Source organism: Pyrgilauda ruficollis, unplaced genomic scaffold (genome assembly GCF_017590135.1).
Source record: "Pyrgilauda ruficollis isolate IOZ18807 unplaced genomic scaffold, ASM1759013v1 scaffold23, whole genome shotgun sequence".
Classification (NCBI taxonomy): Eukaryota; Metazoa; Chordata; class Aves; order Passeriformes; family Passeridae; genus Pyrgilauda; species Pyrgilauda ruficollis.
In genome coordinates this window covers 14,472,384-14,490,937 of record NW_024522539.1, presented here as the reverse complement: position 1 = coordinate 14,490,937, position 18,554 = coordinate 14,472,384, and the positions used below count along the sequence as shown (strand labels likewise).

Sequence of the window (18,554 nt, the reverse complement as noted above, 5' to 3'; positions counted from 1 at the left end):
TACATTCATTAACATGTAAAAAAAAAATTTTTAAAAGGTGAAATAGAGAAGTATCTAAACTATTTAAAAATAACTCCACAACCCTAGTTAAAAATGGTCCAAAAATGTTAATAGTCTTTCAATTCACACATCAGTTAAGAGCTACTGGAGAACCTACATCTGTTCTACCAGATGCTTTTCTTACCTCTTACTGGTACCCCTGTAAACTGTGTAAGCCTGTAAAAATAAGAGGAAAGAAACATTCAGAATGGCAGAGTTTGCATAAAACTCCACAGAAGCTCCTCATAGGGTCTAAGTGCTCTTATGGGTAGAGCAGAAAACTCAAGTAGAGTTCTAAGCCAAAAAGTGCAATTAGGAATCAGCTGTGAGGTATCCAAATGTTCTGGGAATTCTCTAAGTGCTGCCCTGTGCCTATGGGGAGCCTAAGAAACAGCTCAGGGAAACGCTGCTCCTTGCCTTTGAGCGTGGAGGCAGTTCCAGCTGCTGCTGCCCACAGATGGAAACAGCTCAGCCTGCTTTTGTCATCCTTGTCTTCTGCAGAAGTGCTAGCAGAGCTGGACAGTTTTAAAAGGGAGCATTGGCTTGAAAGATCAGGAATTTGGGGCCCAGAGACAAGATGTTATGTGTCATTCCTTTTCGTACCACTGGGGCTTGGGGATATCAGCTCTGGTTTAGGTAGTGTTTGATGGTTTTTGTCATGAGAAGGGCAAAGTTGGGAACACACAGAGAAGCCTGTTCTGTGAAGAGCTGCAGTACTCCTGCTAGTTTTAGCATACAGGGAGTTGTTCTGTTTCTTCTTAATCACTCCAAGCACCGGGACTTCTGCTGGAAATCTCAGGAGGAATCACTAAAGATTTCATGGACACACAGGCCAGGCCATGCTCTGTGACTCCTCCTTATCAGAGCTGGGGTGTACTGACAGGAGGATGTCAGGAAGCTTCTCCTGTTACTGTGCATGGTGTTCCTGTTCTTCAGAGAGGAATCAAGGTTGAAAACAAAAAAAGTGCATCTTTATAAAGCGCTGGTCATTTCACGGGTTAAGAACTGAATTCAAATGCTTATGGTAGTGGAATTAGTCAGCATTCAGGTAATGTTTTGTCCTCATTTCCCTAAGTTTCTTGTGACCAAGGCTACTGAGACCATGTGACCTGTGGGCTTCCCTTTGTCATCCTATGCCTGGAGATCACAGTGAGGCAGGGACAGCAAAGGGATGCTCAGCTGTCGTCTCTTCCATCGGCCAGCAATTTCAGCCTCATGATAAAAACACTAATTACACTTTTTTGTCTTAGGAATAAGCATAGATATGTCACCTCACTGAAGACTTCCCTAGGTAACCAATGAAGAGGCAAAGCATCAAAGGCTGGGAGCCATCCAAGTAACAGTGAAGCTGATGAAGCAATAGGACAGTCATGTTAGCTGCTTTATCTGTACCTGCTGTCTGTCGAGGGACATCCACCAACACTGAGAGGATAAGTTACCAGTATGGAGCTGATGCAAAAGCAAGGGCAGAGAGACTTCTTACTCTTTTTCCTTTTGGGCTTGGGGAACAGCATATGGACAACTTTGCTCACATTGGCCACAAAATGGCCATAATTTTTCCTGAGGACTCTGGTTGGAAGCGGTGCTCTAACACAAAAAACACATTAACATGTCTCAAATTTTTTAACTAAGTTTCAGTGACACTTCTTTTTCTTTTTTTCTTCTTTCTGTTCTGGTTTTTGCAGGACTGGGCCAAGGTGTTCCTGTAGTTGGGCTCATAGTAGAAGGAGGTCCCAATGTGATCTCCATTGTCTTGGAGTGCCTGCGGGAAGACCCCCCTCTCCCAGTGGTGATCTGCGACGGCAGCGGGCGAGCGTCCGACATTCTGTCATTTGCACACAAGTATTCAGAGGAAGGAGGGTAAGGGTTCAAGATCTTCACCAAAGCTGTGTAGGACTATATGCCTTGCCTTCATAGAGCTTCATTTTGAAAAACCCCTCAAGGACAAAATGCTGCTAACAGAGGCATTCTGCTGTCAGTCAGCTTTTGCCACCTGTTTGGTCTTAGCCCTGAAGTTAGTGAGTAGGAGTTATTACCACTTGGAATGCATGTTATGGTCCTTTGAAATGAGCTTGCTCTCAGTACTGCACACTGTTTTACAAGCTCCATCAGGGCTTGCTGCACTATACTTGGAGCTGGACTGAGCACAGCAGAAGCAAGGACAAGTTCGCAGGAGTAACTCTTTTCTCCAGGCCAGGGCTGAGGTTAATTAGTGCATAGATTTGCAAAATTTGTACTGCCTGATTCTGCTGTGTTGTGTGAATGAATTTCATTGTCCAAGAATGCCAAACCAGTGTCCAGCTGTGGAAATTTTGGGCTTCCTTCATTCTCTTGCTTTTGTCTTCCAGGCAAACACCTTGAATATTGTCTTAATTAGGTTGTGGCATACCTGTCTTGTGCTGAAGATAGAAACTATTTCCTTGACTGAAGCTTAGCTTGGATTAAATATTAAGCAGACAAGTAGTGTTGCAAGCAGTGTGGATGTTATTTGCTGAATTAGGAGAGCAGCTCTTATGCTGGATTTTGTTGGTGTTCAGACACAGCACATACTTAATTGCACCAACAGTATTTATGATTCAGCAACTTTCCTTTCTGTCTAACAAGCTTCCTTAGTTTAGATCAAATTTGGCTTGCCTTTTTTTTTTCTTTCTTATTCATTTTTCCTATCAGCTCATAAGTAATTGAAAGAGCTTATCAGGATCAGTCTCTCAGAGATGTGCTCACTGCATGACTTTCCCTCCCAGTGACAGGGCATATGATGCAGTGTCCAATTTTCTTCTCCAATAATTATGATAAATGTGTTCATCTAGTAAGGCAGATCTATAATGAGAATTTTTGTCAGTCCAATCATTTTCTCACGGTGAATTTTGAATTTTACTACATCTCTGAGGCACCTGCTGGTAGTGTTTGCCATAATCTGAAAACACATGTGTTTTATTGGGAAATGGATGAAGATTGAAGGGCTGTTTTATATTGCTTCGGGAGAGCAAACATTCCTGACCTTTCCAGAATGTTTTCAATCCAATTTCTTTAATTATCTTTTGGATTGTTCATTTGTTTCTCAGTTGGGTATTATGAGGTTTCAGATGGATTAGCAAGTTCAGTCCTCTGTTTAAGACCACAACCAAGGTGACATATCAGAAATGTGAATTATTTTGGGGTTTTTAGCTAAATGCAAAGGGACTTGGAACATTTAGAAGCAAAGGTAGGGGTTCTGTAAGGCCTAATGATAAAATTCTGAAGACTGAACTTATTAACAGAGGTATATCTATGATATATAAGAGGAATACCTGGATATTATAGTTTCTAAAACAGTAGATCTTCTGAATATATATTCATTCTGTCAATGCCTTCTTCTATGTCTCATTTTTCTTCTAGGATAATCAATGAATCCCTTAGGGACCAGCTTCTAGTTACCATCCAGAAAACCTTTAACTACAACAGGAGTCAAGCTCATCAGCTATTTGTCATTCTTATGGAGTGCATGAAAAAAAAAGAGCTTGTAAGTATCCTAAAAGTAGTTCACAAAGGTGATTTCTGTGACCAAACTTTATAGAGTACTTTCAAGAGCCATTTTCCCAGGGTTATAGTTTAAGCTTTTTTCCCCCCATACAGCTGCATTAAATGTACACATTCATGCATAAACATAGGCCAAAAAGGGATTACATCTTCTGGAAAGTCCCAAAACCAAATTTCAGATGTTTCTCCTGTGTAAATTGATAGGAATCTTCTTCCACAGACTTCGGCAAGGCAGAATAAGACACTGAGAGAAATGCACTAAACCCAGGATCCAGTACCAAAAGCGGAGGAAAGATAATTGAAGAAAGGGTTCCTAGGAGCAAAACGCATTCTGAGTGCATCAACACAGTTTTTGTTTTCTGACATAGTTACTCTTTAACAGCCTTTCATTCCAGGAAAAGGGACCTGGCAGGCTTGTCCAGAGAAATTGAGGCATTGTGTTCCTGAAGGTCCCCCCTTCCTTGCTCCTGGTTTGGTGCAGGGCTGAGGTTGCGCTGTCGCCCTCACTCAGGTTCCTGCCCATCTCCCACATCCCAGCTGCAGAGGAAAGTGTGCTCAGGAAAAGAAAACCTTTGGCATTCACATCTGTGGTCTAGAAGCAGTGTATTGAAACTGCAGCCACTGTGTCTTTGCAGGCAGAATGAATCCCTGAGTGTTTGCCTTTGAGCAATCCTTGCTGTGAAGTTGTGTGGAGATGATGCCAAGATGAGTTCCATGCATACACCTCCACTGGGTGTAAAGTTGGTAGTAAACATTACTTTGATAAGCTGACTGAAAAGAGAATCAACCTTCCTAAAAAACGGGTTTAAGAGAAGAGGAGAGCCCACAGTTCCTTTAGTCAGACTGCTTTGAATTTATAATGTGCATCAGAGCACACCTGGTTTACTCAGCAAAATTCAGACACTGGCTGTGAAGCCCAAGCAGACTTATGGTTATGGTTTTCTGTTGATAGTTTTGTCTGTTCTTGTTAATTAGTAATATTTTTCCTGTAGTTCTTCTTTTTCTGATGTCATGTATCTTTGCATTCCTGCAAAATACATTCTAACTGTTGAGAAAATTGCTGTTCTCAGTAGATAATGTGAAAAGTTGCTTTTGGAAAATGAAGAATTTGAGGTTTTTTGGTCTGCATTTGGTATTAAGTTTGTTAACATGGAATATTTGGTTATTCTGCTTTTGAATTAGTAGTTGTCTAATATGTACTTAAAGGGCTAAGCTATACACTAATTACTATTTTTAAAATTATTGAATTGCAATGGACTGAATTAAACAAATGCGACTAAAAATAATTGCTTTTTTTTTACTTGGTTCTGCCTTTTTGATTGTCATGTGTAACACATCCTGCAGCTAAAAATTATTTGAGTGTTATCATCAATAAAATAGATGCTATGATAATTATCTTGGGTAACTATCTTTTCCATTTCCATTACTACCAGGAAGTAATAGAACCATCAGAAAACAATTGGTTTTGCATGGCGGTTTTGTCACCACATTTTAGAATACATGGGTTTGGTGAAGATTTTTCAGCAAGTTTGTCATGTTCACCAATGCAGGGATATTTTAGGATAACTTCACTGAAAGAATTTAACTAAACACTTCTGTGAAAACTAAATTTCAAAGAAAAACTTAGTGGAACTGTACTTTTTAAAAAATCCTAAGCTGAAGGAAATAATAAAGCTGCACCGTTCTGCTCTATTTTCTCTCCACGTGTTCATGTCTCTTTTTCCTGTGCTGTAATTTTGTGTGTTTGGTTTTTAGATCACCGTGTTCCGCATGGGCTCGGAAGGGCAGCACGACATTGAGATGTCCATCCTCACTGCTCTCCTCAAGGGTGCGTTTTCCAGGCACTCGGGAAGGCTGCACAAGCATCCCAACAGGACATTCCTACGCACTGTCTGATGTTCACTCTTCGTGTTTAATTTGATTTCTTGGATTTTAACAAGAGCCTGAGTGTGTTTGGTTAATGTTCAGATTAGCATGAAGCATAAAATCGAAATTGGAAGTTTTGTGTGGCTTTCCTCCCCTGAAAGCATGGGACGGGAGTGCTGCAACAACTGTACTGCTGATATTGCAGATAATTTTATTGCAGTTCTAGCATACATTAATAAAGTTAGGGGAAAAAAAGTGGGAAGATGAAAGGCTGTCTGGATCTTTTGAGATCTCAGACTGTGCCATTTAAACCTTAGAGCATATTTAATTGGGGTTTGTTATGTTTGCTGAAACAACTGTTTTCTGTCTGTGGGTATGCAGGAGTTGATACAGGCTCTATGTGGGATCTCTGGAGTCCCCAAATTTACACTTTTATGTACAGTATCAGCCAGAAGCGCTGAGAGGGATCTTTAAGAAGAGTTAAATGTCTGTCTTGAGCATCAGAATAAAAGTCAATGTGGAAGCTTTAAAAAAAAAAGGGAGACAATCTTGTTAATTCTTTGGAAATTAGGATTATAGGGTTAAATGGAAGATGCTATAATTGGACTGGATGAATCCACTGCTTTGTGTCAAAATTATTCTGATGGTAGTATGATATGGAACCAGGCTTGCTGTTTTGTAGTTATTGCACAAGGTTGTCCAGTCTTGTTTCATCATGTGTGAAATGTGAAACCTCTGTGTGTTTCTCTTCAGGTACCAATGCATCTGCTCCAGACCAGCTCAGCCTGGCTTTGGCCTGGAATCGTGTGGACATTGCACGCAGCCAAATCTTTGTCTTTGGACACCACTGGCCAGTAAGACAAACTTTTCTTTGTTTGTCAGTACTTTAAATTAAGTTGTGTAATATTTACACCTTGGGCTTTGATGCTGCAATGGTGAAACACTGCATTTCACCTGTGTAACTAAAATCCTTTATTTAAGCTATTTTCATGTCTCACTATTGAGACTATGTATTGATGCTTTTTATTATTTTATCGATGTATTGATTCTTTTTGCTTTACTGCTTGAACCATCTGATGCTGAATTACTCCAAAGTGTCATGAGGAGAGCAGCAATCCAGCTTTCTTCTCAGTGGAGTTTATGTAACCTAAGCATTATCTGGAGCAAGTTAAACCACCAAAGTGTGGTGCATGTGTGTCTCTGCCCTGGGCAGACAGGTTGGAAAGGGGAAGGACTTCAGCTGAAGAATAAATGTGTCTTGAGAGGAACAGACAGAAATACTGTCTGCAGAACAGAAATGAGCCAGTGAGTGGCTGTCTGTCCTCTCCTCTCTGCTCTGCAGTATGGATGCTATTTGGCATCCTGCAGCATCCTTGTTAGGCTCTTTCTGTCCAGCTCTTGTTGCTATTTATTTTGACAACTATTGCTTTCAGAGAGAGCAAAGGATCTGAAGAGTCCCAGTCCTCTCATGATGATTTTATTTTATTAAGAGAAATCCTCCCCACTCAATCTCCTTCACTGCTTTGACTTTCAGTGTTACTAAGTTAGACTTAACAGTTTTTAAAAAAGGATAAAGCTGTGACTGTGCAGAAAGGTCCTTAAATTTAGACAAATTGCCATTTTTAGTTGACTCAGTGTGAGAAGTGGTGACTGGGGGGTGAGCTTGGTAGGAGTGTACTCAATTAAATAGTTACTGTAAGATCAATTAGATTTCTAATACTTTAATGTATTGTAAATACAGCCTTTAGGAAGCCTTACAGCTCCTGATGGTACAGCTCCTGAGAAGGAAAAGAAATCTCCAGCACCTCAGACTAAAGCAGGCAGAGGGAAAGGAAAAGGGAAAAAAAAGGGAGGAAAAGCAAAAGAAGAACCAGAAGAAGAAACAGACCCAAGAAAACTTGAACTCCTGAACTGGGTGAGATGAAAGTATTTGTATAAAAAACTGCTGAAGATTTCTTTTTTTCATTGTGACGTACAAAGACAGAAGGAAGATACACACTTTCATTCTGTAGAATGCTCTTTAGCACATTCCCACAAGATCAGCTGTAGATTCTGCAGGAATGCTGTTTTGTCTGAGCCAAGAATCCCTCTCTCATCCCATGTGCACCACATGCAGCCATACTGTACAAGTCAGTACTGAGCTGCAGCATCTTCCTCCCCGCACTTGTCAGAAGGAAATAAGACCACCAGTGAACATCTTCCTTCTGTGAATGTGTTGGTTTAACTTGTTCCTATCATGCTGAGCAAGTAAATCTCTTTTTGACATAATGTGTCAGGCATGGTATGCCTGTTTTAATTAAACTGCTGAACAAAATGATTGAAAGCTACACGTTGAAAGACTGAAAGCTACAGTTGTATTGCTAAAGGTTTGGAAATCTCCACTATCTCTACTCGCTTCACGTGGTTAAAGTGTTACTTTCTAAATTCCTTTTTAGTTACAGACTAATCAACATATGTGGGAATTCAGTCCATATCCTAAGTAGTGAAAATGGCTGTGGCTGCTGCCCAGCCAACTCATTTGTACTCAAGTGGTCTCACATTCTCCACCTGCAATTCAGGTGAACTCCCTGGAGCAGGCTATGCTGGATGCACTGGTCCTGGATCGAGTGGACTTTGTGAAGCTGCTCATTGAGAATGGAGTGAACATGCAGCACTTCCTGACTATTCCTCGCCTGGAGGAGCTCTATAATACTGTGAGTGAGCAGAAATACTAAATAGCCCTGTAGTATTTTGCCACTGTGTATGTGACTTGAACCACCACAGAAAGGTTTATAAAAAAATACACAGGGGATATTACACAGCTCCTGGTAGAAAGGTGTTTGTCACTGTAGCCCAGTTCCTTCTTTTCACCCCTCTGGGGTATGATGGCACAAGGTTGTTGTCTAAAGCTCTGCTTAAGCTGCCAGATCCCTAATTGTGTTCATGTTTGCAAACATCTGAAGAACTGAAGCTCTAATGGACCATGAATTATTTTTGTTGCAGAGACTGGGTCCGCCAAATACGCTGCATTTGCTGGTCAGGGATGTGAAAAAGGTAAGCAGTGTTACATTTGTGTGATTGCATTGGCCCTGTGAATCAACAGTAACAGCAAGCATAGCATGGGGCCAAGCAGGCATTTGAAATTGGATGGCAGCTGTTAAGAAAAGTTAAATGTCTCCCTGCGTCAAAGAGTGACGTCAGTCTAAATCAGGTGTGGCAGTGCTAGCAGTTTAAAAACTAAGGAGTCAGCTGAATTAAGCATTTGAGATTTAGGTGGATACTGTTTCTTCTCTGCAAGAAGCTCCCAGTGCAGCATTGCAGCGGAAGCAAAGGCCTGCTGGGTTAACTGGAAGCCCCACTCATGACTACAGAATTTCTTGCATTTTGTTTGTTTCCTTTTGTGTTTTCCAGTTACTTTTCCTCCACTAGTCCAACTTTTTACCTGGGAGAAAATCTCTTCTGTCTTATTTTTGTTACTCAATAGTTTCCAACACATGAAAATTTGTTCATTGTATGTGAAGAGGGAGGGTCATTGTGAGATTTGTCGTATTTTCTGTCTTAGAGGTTTTGAAGCTTTTATGCAGTAAAATTCAGCTACATGAAATTGTCTGTACTAATTTCTGCAAGGAAAACTCCCAGTTATTCCAGGGAGGTTCAGATGTGGGGATTATGCAGTACTGTGTTAATGTATCATTCATATTCATCTGCTTCATGGCTTAACTCTTTTCTCATTCAGTGTTGTCACTGTGAGTGTCACTAATGTTCCTCTGCATTCTGCTGTCTGTCTGTCTGTCTCTGCTCTTTTCCATTGCATTTCCATGCTCCCTCCCTCAGCGGCAGTCCCGGGGATTCAGTTGGGTTAACCTGGAGGTGATGTGCCTGTAGTTGTTCCATCATAGCAGCTGCTCAGTGGTGATGTAGAATCAGTCATTGCTGTAGGATGTAGCTTGGATAGTGAAGCACCTTTTTTTTTCCAGTGGAGTCAATACAATTATCCAGTTTTAGCTGTAACTGCCAAAATTAGAGTTTGCCTTTTGCTTTGATTCTGGGCTGCACATTAATCATGGTTTGCATTGTAGTCTCAGCTGTAGATAATATGATTAAATATAAGTTTCCATTAAAGAAGTATATGAAGTATGGTTATCAGGCACAGTCACCATGAAATTGCCATGCTTTTATACTGGATTAATGATAATTAGTGCAGAGTTTCTTAAGTTCATTGATATAACCCTTGTGAACAACATAAACTTGTATGGACACTCATATGTGAGTAAATCAAATGAAAATTTGTTCAGACATACGAATTCTGCTAACAGCAAAACCAAAAAGCTATGAGCCCAAATATTTTCATTACGTGAATCAGTTAATTTCATAGAAATGTTCAAAGACTGAACCCAGTGACTGTAAATAATATCCATGTTCCAATTTAATCATGACTTATGTCTAGCCAGGCAATTTAATCTGTGTCATGTTTTCTTATCCTAAATCCTTATTAAGTTGTGGGGGTTTTTTGCAGGGAAATCTTCCACCAGACTATCATATCAGCCTAATAGATATTGGTCTTGTCCTGGAATATCTCATGGGTGGAGCCTATCGCTGCAACTATACTCGGAAAAGCTTTCGGACTCTTTATAATAATTTATTTGGACCAAAAAGGGTAACAATTAATTAATTTTAGATGTGGCCATTGTGGAGGTGGTAAAAAATAAGTAATACTCTGTTCCTTTGTTTTTGTGAAACACTGCATATTAAATTCTAAAGAAGTGCTGCAAGGTAGAAGTTGAAACTCCAAGAGTGAAGTTTTGTAAGAAACTTGTAAGACATCTCTGTTAAAGGATGTGAAGACATGAGAGGTCATGAATACACGGATCTGGAGGTGAATTTCCTCCTTTTCCACTAGTTTGCAATCCAAGTATTCCTAACTGTGGTGTGCTTAGAAGCACTATTTTTTTTTTTGGCTTTTGTGACCACGTAGTTATTTTAATTCTCAAACCATTATTTATCAAATTATTCATTTAACTCTTCAGTCTGAATTAAAATCTTTCCTTTGAGTGCAGGATAGATATTTTTTAACCTATTTTATTCCTGCAAATACAATTTAAATGAAAAGTAACTAATTGCAGCACTATTAGTACAATTATTTATAACAGTAAATTTCATAATAAATGCTGTACAATTGTAAATGAAAATGGGTTTGCTTGGTATTGTTTGGTCTTTCAAATTTTCCTCCCATCTAACTGATTTTCTTTTCTATTTTTTAATATTCAGCCAAAAGCTCTTAAACTACTGGGAATGGAGGTAAGTTGGATTTCTTTAAAGTACTGGTTTTATCAAGACATTTCCTGGTACAATGACCCATTTTGCTTTTATTTGATTTTCCTAGGGTTTAGAGGACCTAATTTTTTGTCCTCCATTTAAGATTTTATGTCCTGTGCTGCAGAGGTGGTGAATGCTTTGTGCAATTGATGACCCCTGAATTTTCCATGGAAGACAGAGGTCACCACTTGCAGTTGTTAAAACTGCTCAAGGAGAAGTACGTGCTCAGCTGCTGAGCTGAAGAGTCTTCTTTGGAAATGGTGTGGGTTGAATTCTGAATTTGGATTTAAATTCACATTTTGTTGAAAAATAGTGCACAATGCTGAGCTTGCTTGAACAAGAACTGATTTTGTAGAACAGCAATTTCTTTTGCTTGCAATCCACTTCTGATATTGGACTCAAGGTCTACAGTGATGATGAGCTCTTTCTTATAAATGCAATGTTCTTCCTACATTTTTTAAACCCTAATTTTCCCAATCATGGCTTCTCTCCCTTCAGGATCCTGCTTCATTGTCACTACTTCCCTTCGGTTGCTTCCATGTTGGTTCCTGTAGTAGTGGCCTATCCTCCCTATCCCTTTAAGAAATGGGATACTTAATACCTTCCAGGTGCACTGCATACATAGGAGGAGATTTCTTATTCCAAGGTGAAGACTCCCTTTGGTATCTTGCTGTTCTTAAGGGTGCTGTGTGCCTGTCTTTGCCTTTTGCATGTTGCCATGTCCTGCACGTCAGTCAGAAAAGTGCTCTGGTACCTGGAAGGTGTGCAGCACTGCTCTGCAGGGATAGACACAGACATATGGAGTCAGAAGTGACAGTGGAGCCTATCTGTAGGGAATTCAGCTTTGTTAGAGTCCCACTGACACTGCAGAGGAATTCAGCAAATACTAATTTGTTGCAGACCAGCCTGTGCAATTCCACATGCAGTAGAGATCTGTGTGTGCAGTGTGAAGGGATGCCTTCACTACCAGGGGGGTCTACTGCACTTTCCAGGATGGGTGACTTGTAATTATGTGTACAAGAAACAGCACCCTGAACAAAATCTGAGTCTGTGTGTGCTTGCCCAGTGCATGCTCTGTCCTATTGCATTCATGGTAGCAAACAGCAAAACCAAGTTAGAACTTTGAGTACTAATGTGTCCTCTCAGTACTTGTTCCATGCATGGTGCTGTTGTCAGGTGAGCTGTTAAAAGCTGATGGGAACAATTTTTCTTCCCAGGATGATGAGCCTCCCACCAAAGGGAAGAAGAAAAAAAAGAAAAAGGAGGAAGAGATTGATATTGATGTGGATGACCCAGAAGTCAGTCGCTTTCAGTACCCCTTTCATGAGCTGATGGTGTGGGCTGTGCTCATGAAACGGCAGAAGATGGCTCTGTTCCTCTGGCAGCGAGGGGAGGAGTCCATGGCCAAGGCACTTGTGGCTTGTAAACTCTACAAGTCTATGGCCCATGAGTCTTCAGAGAGTGAGCTGGTGGATGACATCTCTCAGGACCTGGACAACAACTCAAAGTTAGTAGATGCAGAGCAGATTTTATATCTACTTGGTACAAGCTTGCTGAGAAACTTTACTTTTACTCCAGTACAATAATTTCTAAATGTGGCTTCACAGAACCCCATTTGGCGCCAATTTATCAACTACAGACAAGGAAAAATGTGGTGTTGGGATCTCAAGGCAACACTAACAAGGAGAAGACTTGCATTTTTTCTGACAGAATGCATTCTTTCTTGAGCTTCTCCCTGTAAAACTAGCCAGTTTTAGTTCACAAAGTTATTTTTAGAATTTACACCCAGAAGTTAAGGAGTATCTGATGTTATATCTAAACTGCCTTCAAGATGTTATTGGTCTAAGTGAATTCCCTCTGTTCACTGACAGTTTGTTTGGAACTTTTGTAGACTGTCCCAAATTAAGCTTGAGATTAGTTCTTCTTGTGTGTGGATAAACATGATGCCCAGTGAACAGAGCTAAAACCCCAAAGCAGACTGATTTCTAAGCGTAACTTCACTGATCTTATCTCGTTCCAGAGATTTTGGCCAGCTGGCTGTTGAACTCTTGGATCAGTCCTATAAACATGATGAGCAGATTGCCATGAAACTGCTGACATATGAGCTGAAAAACTGGAGCAATTCTACCTGCCTGAAGCTGGCTGTGGCAGCTAAACACAGGGACTTCATTGCTCACACCTGCAGCCAGATGCTCCTAACAGACATGTGGATGGGGCGCCTGCGCATGCGGAAAAACCCCGGCCTTAAGGTATTTCTGTTCTGCACCGCTTCCAAAGAGAGGCTGTTGGGTGCAGCACTTTGTTACACATAGTGTTTGCATAGCAAAAACTGCTGAACTTTGAGATGTTTTAAGAACACATCTATTTTAAAGCTAATTTCTTTAGTTTCCAGTTTCAGGATATCTAAGGAATATTGCACCATGACAAAGGAAAATATAACTCCATAAAACACTTAGCATGCTTGGAATCTGAGAGAGAAAAATTGTGGCTTTCAATAAAGCATGAGATTTGTTAATTGAGAACATGCTCCTTCTATTAAAAATTAGTTGTAGACAAGCAAAAATGTTTCCATTAGGGGTCCATGCAATGGGAATAGAGATAAAATAAACCATATGTGGACACATGCTTCTTAAATTGCTTAATATCACACCAGCTGAGACTCAGTGTTGAAAAGAGTGAAATCTGTGCAATTGCATTGTGTGAAACCATGTGATTTTTATTTCCTGCTTCTGTGATTTGATGATGCAGTCTCTCTTACGGATTATAACATTTCCTAATAGTTTTATTTACAAAAAAACAAGTAATGTGAGGGGGCTCTCACAGAAGAGAAACACGAGTGAGTCAATGCTAAGGAAGCAGAGCAGTGTTTGCTTGTGTGTGTTTTCATGTGATAGAATCCTTTCTTTCTTGAGTTATGCAGTTGCTGTCACCCATCTGGAGACCCATCCTGCTCACCTCCTTATTTCCTTAAATCCCTCTTGCTGACAAAGGGCTCTATCTGTCTTCCCAGGCCAGATTCCCAAGTTTGCTGACATACACATTGCACTGTCTCTGCCATTCTCAGTTTATTTCCATTTCCCCATATCTCCCTCTTAAACCTGTTTAAAATCTTTGGGCAACTGTCCTGCCTTTGAGATTGCATCATGGTACTTCCCAAATCTGTTTATTACTTTCCTTTCTTTTCTCCAAAGAATTAATCAACCTCCTGATGTTTGTTCTAGTTTCATTACCTGCCTTCCTTTCTCTGCTCATTTTCTGTATTTGGCTTGTGTTTCTGTATCTAAGAAATCTCATATAGTAAGAGAATTTTCCCAGGGCTATCTGTGAAGATTCTTTTACCTTTCATAGATTTTAAAATATTAAAACTAATAATAGTAGGTGTCTGAAGTAACTATAAACTCCAGTAATAAACCTGAAGGCTTCTAACACCGCTATGTCCATTCCGTTACATTTCTCTGCACGCTAATTTTGGAGCACAATTTCTTAATTGCAGGGTATTTGTGGAGATGGGAAGTTTTCCAGGATGCCATATTTCATGAAATACTTTATTGCCAATGCTTCCTAAGTACTTACTCATTTCTATAGGCTTGAGGATGGCAGAATACCTTGAATACTATACAAAGGAAAACTTTGGGTTGGAACCTACCTTGTTACAAAATCCATAATATAAACAAATACTGAGTTGAATTCCTTCTTGTTCATAGGTTATAATGGGAATTCTCTTCCCTCCCACCATCCTTTTCCTGGAGTATCGCAGTTATGATGACTATTCCTATCAGACATCAAAAGAAAATGAGGAAGGCAAAGAAAAGGAGGAGGAAAATGCGGTCAGTAATTGAGATTATTAGAAAGTTAATATCTCTGCTCATTTTCCTGACTTTTCTGATTATGCTGTAGCTCACTCAGGTTAAAATCTCTACTGCCTCTGGGGGATAAAATCAGTCTCCCAATCATGGGAGAGCATAGACTGGATTCTCAGGGCATGGGAAGTGTCTGTGTAGTTCCACAGATTTACAGAATTCTATTTATACACTTTTAAAAAGAGGTCTGTTGCTCAGGGGAATCCCTGCATAGTTAACAGTTGGCTGGGGCTGTAGTTGAGGAAAACTACTATTTTTTACTGCTGTGTATTGATGAAATCTGACAACTTTGGTCTTCCAGGATGCAAATGCAGATACAGGCTCCCGAAAAGGGGATGAAGAGAATGGAAAGAAAAAACAAAAGAGCCTTCCAATTGGAACAAAGATCTATGAATTCTATAATGCACCTATTGTCAAATTTTGGTTCTACACAGTAAGTCATGATGATAAAACTGACAGTGATCATTTTTTTCACACCTGTGAAACTGAAAGGATTCAGATGTAAAAGTAATAACCATGTAATAAATAAATATTTTACTGACTTTTGTCAGTATCTGATGAGTAAAGCACTCCCTTTATTCAGAGGAAAATGCACAGACAGTGAAACAGAATGAATAACTGAAGCTTACATTGTCAGCCTCTAAAGCTCCTACATGCTGTGAAGGAGGCTCTGTATGGAATACACCAAACTAAGTGCAAGCTCCACAATCCAGTCACTCAATCCAAACTAGCCTGGATTCTCTTCCTTTCTAGAGGACCTGGCTCCTGTTCTGCATTGAAATGTCCTTTAGGACCCAAGAAGTAACCTCATGGTATCATTGCCATTTGCCCTGTTGCTCAGATGGGTGCAGCCTAGATGGGAGCACAGATCCCAGTCTGCTAAGGCTTCATAGGTACCTTTATTAAAACAATTAAAACAAAACTAAACTAAAATACTTATTTTTGACATGCATCTAATTTTCTGTTTATTGCATCAAGAATTACCTGGTGTTAAACTGTTATAATAAACCAGAAAACCTATTCGTGCTACTGCTCATAAATTTTGTGTGTGCCCTGTAGAAGGTATACTGCTTTCTTATGTGTTCAAGATTAGGATGCCTGATACCTGATAAGTCATAGTAATATGCAGGTTTTTAGTTTTAGCACATTTTAATCACAAAACACTACTTTGATCCCTTTCTGGTGACTGAGTTAATAATTTAAAGGCAAAATTCCTATTTAATTTCAAAGAAAAGTGTTCAACATGGTTTTACAGTGCAAAGAAATTTTAGTTTTACATTTTAGTAGACTAAAAAAGCCCCAGGCATAAAGGGCCTGGTTTAAAATGCTTTAGAATTGCTGTTTACTTCTTTCAACAACTTAGATAATTCAGCTGTCTGGATCATATGTTCCAGAGCCTCTGGGGTTCCTTTAGGTGCTGGAGGCCCCTGGCTGTGCCAGTGGGGAGGGCTTTGCAGCAGGTCTGCTTCCTGTAGAGAAGGAAATATTAATTCTTGTGCAAGTGAGGGTCTTCAGCAGCTGAATATTTCATGTGCTTAGCCTCATCACACAGGTTCATATGAATGTCCTAATTAGCACAGTTATTAGGGAACTGAGTCAAGGGGGCTTTGCTTTCATGCATTATCAGGCCCCTCAGCTAAGAGGATTTGCCTGCCTTCTGTCTGGTGTTTCTTCTCTGGTGATGCAGCCTTCTCTGCTCTTACTGAATTAAGCTTCAGCAAGAAACTTGCTCCTGAGTCTGGGAGCTGCTTAAAGAAACCCAAACACCTGCCAACCTACTGTCCATGTCGATGGGTTTAAGTAACAAGTGTAGTAAGAGGGACTGAGAAGTGAAGTTTGTATGCCTCTGGCTTCAGCTGAAGAGTGTATTCTTCCCAGGTGGGCTCAACCACACCACTACGGAGTGGAGAAGGCAAGTGGGCTGTATGGCTCTTTATTCTCCCTACCCCTCCAGGCAGGTGCTGCTCACAGCTTTACTCCCTGTTCTGTTTTACATCTGCCTTGAGATGGTGGGTAAACATTTCACACTGAAAATTCCATTCTTTGGAAAACTCCATTTTCTCCCTGAAATATCTTTTGGTTTGCTACTGTTTTGCTTCCGGGATTGTTTTTTCCCTTTTAAGTCATTGAATTCTTTTTTATTTCTTAACTCTGGATTTCTGAGATCTCAGACATTTTAGTTTGGCTGGTCACCAAAGGCTGCAGTGCAACTTGAAGGCACCAGCACCAGCAGTTTGACATTTACACGAGTGGTTACAGAAAACTGAGTGTTAGCTCTTTTGGCTTACACTCATAATCCAGGACCGTGTAATGGAAATTAGTGTAAACTGGGGGGTTTTTGCGTGTGTGTAAGTCATCTCAAGTAATTAAATACTGCCTAATTTGGAAGGATCCTAAGATACATCATCTAGAGTCCATGAATGATTTTCCTCTTTTTTGGCAGATCTCATACCTTGGTTACTTGATGTTATTTAATTACATCATCTTGGTGCGGATGGAACGGTGGCCATCAGTCCAGGAATGGATTGTCATCTCCTACATTGTGACTTTGGCTTTGGAGAAAGTCAGAGAGGTAAAGTCTGCCCATACCAGCATCTCATAGTCCTTAGAACAAAGCTTGCTCTTAGAGATTATAACGGCATGGACTTGTGCACAGGGTTGAGAGGTCACACAGGACAAGTGTCTCACATTCTAAATATACTAATAACTAAAAATATTCTTGCTTGAAACAAATTTTTCTGACAGTGGAGGGTGTCTGATATTCAGACACCTGTTGAATATGACAAGATTAGTCTTTTTTCGTGACCATTACTTAAAAAATGTAACTTGGAGTTTTTTCTAATTTTGTTGTTGTTGTTGTTGTACATTTGTTTGTTTGTTTATTTCAGATTCTAATGTCAGAGCCTGGCAAGCTGAGCCAAAAAATCAAAGTTTGGCTCCAGGAGTACTGGAATATTACTGACCTGGTGGCTATTTCAGTATTTATCATAGGAGCAATTCTTCGCCTGCAGAACCAACCTTACATGGGTTATGGAAGAGTGATTTACTGCGTAGATATCATTTTCTGGTACATTAGAGTACTAGACATCTTTGGTGTGAACAAATACCTGGGACCTTACGTCATGATGATTGGAAAGATGGTTAGTGCCTAAATTGCTATAAATTATGTATTTAAGCACTCTGTGGGAAGCTAAATCCCATTCTGCTTTAAAAAGAGGTTTTCTATTGAGTAGGACTGAATACAGCCTGTGAAGAGCTGCCATGTGAATTTCATACACACACACACAAGATGTTATACTCATGCAGTAACAGACTGCAGGTACACCAGGATTATCCAGAAGCCCATCAGCTGTGCACAGGAGATGGTGCAGCAGTGATTATTGTATCATCTCTTTGCAGCCACAGAGGAGGTCTGTGCTGAAAGCACAGCATACTACATTTGATGCAGAGGAGAACAGGGATAGCAAAGGTTTTAGCATTTTAAATATTTTGAAATATAATCTGGTATTCCTTTAAATAACTGCTTTGTCTGCATTTGTTTGTATTCTTAATACCTGAGTAGCACTGAAAGCACGATGTCAAGAAGATTTTCTTGCTATTTCCTTGTTTGCTGTAGCGCATGCTGGCAGGCAGACCTGCTGCTGCCACTGTGCTCCCTGCTGGTGCTGAGAGCCTGTCTGTGGTCTCTCCGTGCAGATGATTGACATGCTGTACTTTGTGGTCATCATGCTTGTGGTTCTGATGAGCTTTGGAGTGGCCCGCCAGGCTATCCTGCACCCAGACGAGGAGCCCTCCTGGCGGCTGGCTCGCAACATCTTCTACATGCCCTACTGGATGATCTACGGAGAGGTGTTCGCTGACCAGATAGACCGTAAGAGTAGAATTCATAGTAAGAGTCTGTTTCCTGTTTCTGAGGCAGATGATCAGACCCAAATTAAAGACTGCTTTTAATTTGGAAGTAGTGTTTTCGCTTTA

At 40.3% G+C, this 18,554-nt stretch overlaps 1 protein-coding gene across 2 annotated transcripts in view; it reads left to right on the top strand.

Moving 5' to 3' along the window:
• Positions 1-18,554, top strand: part of TRPM1 (transient receptor potential cation channel subfamily M member 1) — a 99,257-nt gene that overhangs the window by 66,641 nt on the left and 14,062 nt on the right. The window contains exons 11-26 of one of the 2 annotated variants that reach the window (XM_041469134.1): positions 1,725-1,899; positions 3,418-3,541; positions 5,314-5,386; positions 6,178-6,278; positions 7,166-7,339; positions 7,983-8,117; positions 8,407-8,457; positions 9,920-10,060; positions 10,672-10,701; positions 11,937-12,226; positions 12,740-12,968; positions 14,424-14,546; positions 14,881-15,012; positions 17,023-17,151; positions 17,468-17,719; positions 18,276-18,450. In XM_041469134.1, coding sequence (XP_041325068.1) covers positions 1,725-1,899; positions 3,418-3,541; positions 5,314-5,386; positions 6,178-6,278; positions 7,166-7,339; positions 7,983-8,117; positions 8,407-8,457; positions 9,920-10,060; positions 10,672-10,701; positions 11,937-12,226; positions 12,740-12,968; positions 14,424-14,546; positions 14,881-15,012; positions 17,023-17,151; positions 17,468-17,719; positions 18,276-18,450 — 2,334 coding nt within the window. Of the gene's footprint in view, positions 1-1,724; positions 1,904-3,417; positions 3,542-5,313; positions 5,387-6,177; positions 6,279-7,165; positions 7,340-7,982; positions 8,118-8,406; positions 8,458-9,919; positions 10,061-10,671; positions 10,702-11,936; positions 12,227-12,739; positions 12,969-14,423; positions 14,547-14,880; positions 15,013-17,022; positions 17,152-17,467; positions 17,720-18,275; positions 18,451-18,554 lie in introns of those variants that run through there. The other variant, XM_041469133.1, reaches the window with a different exon arrangement.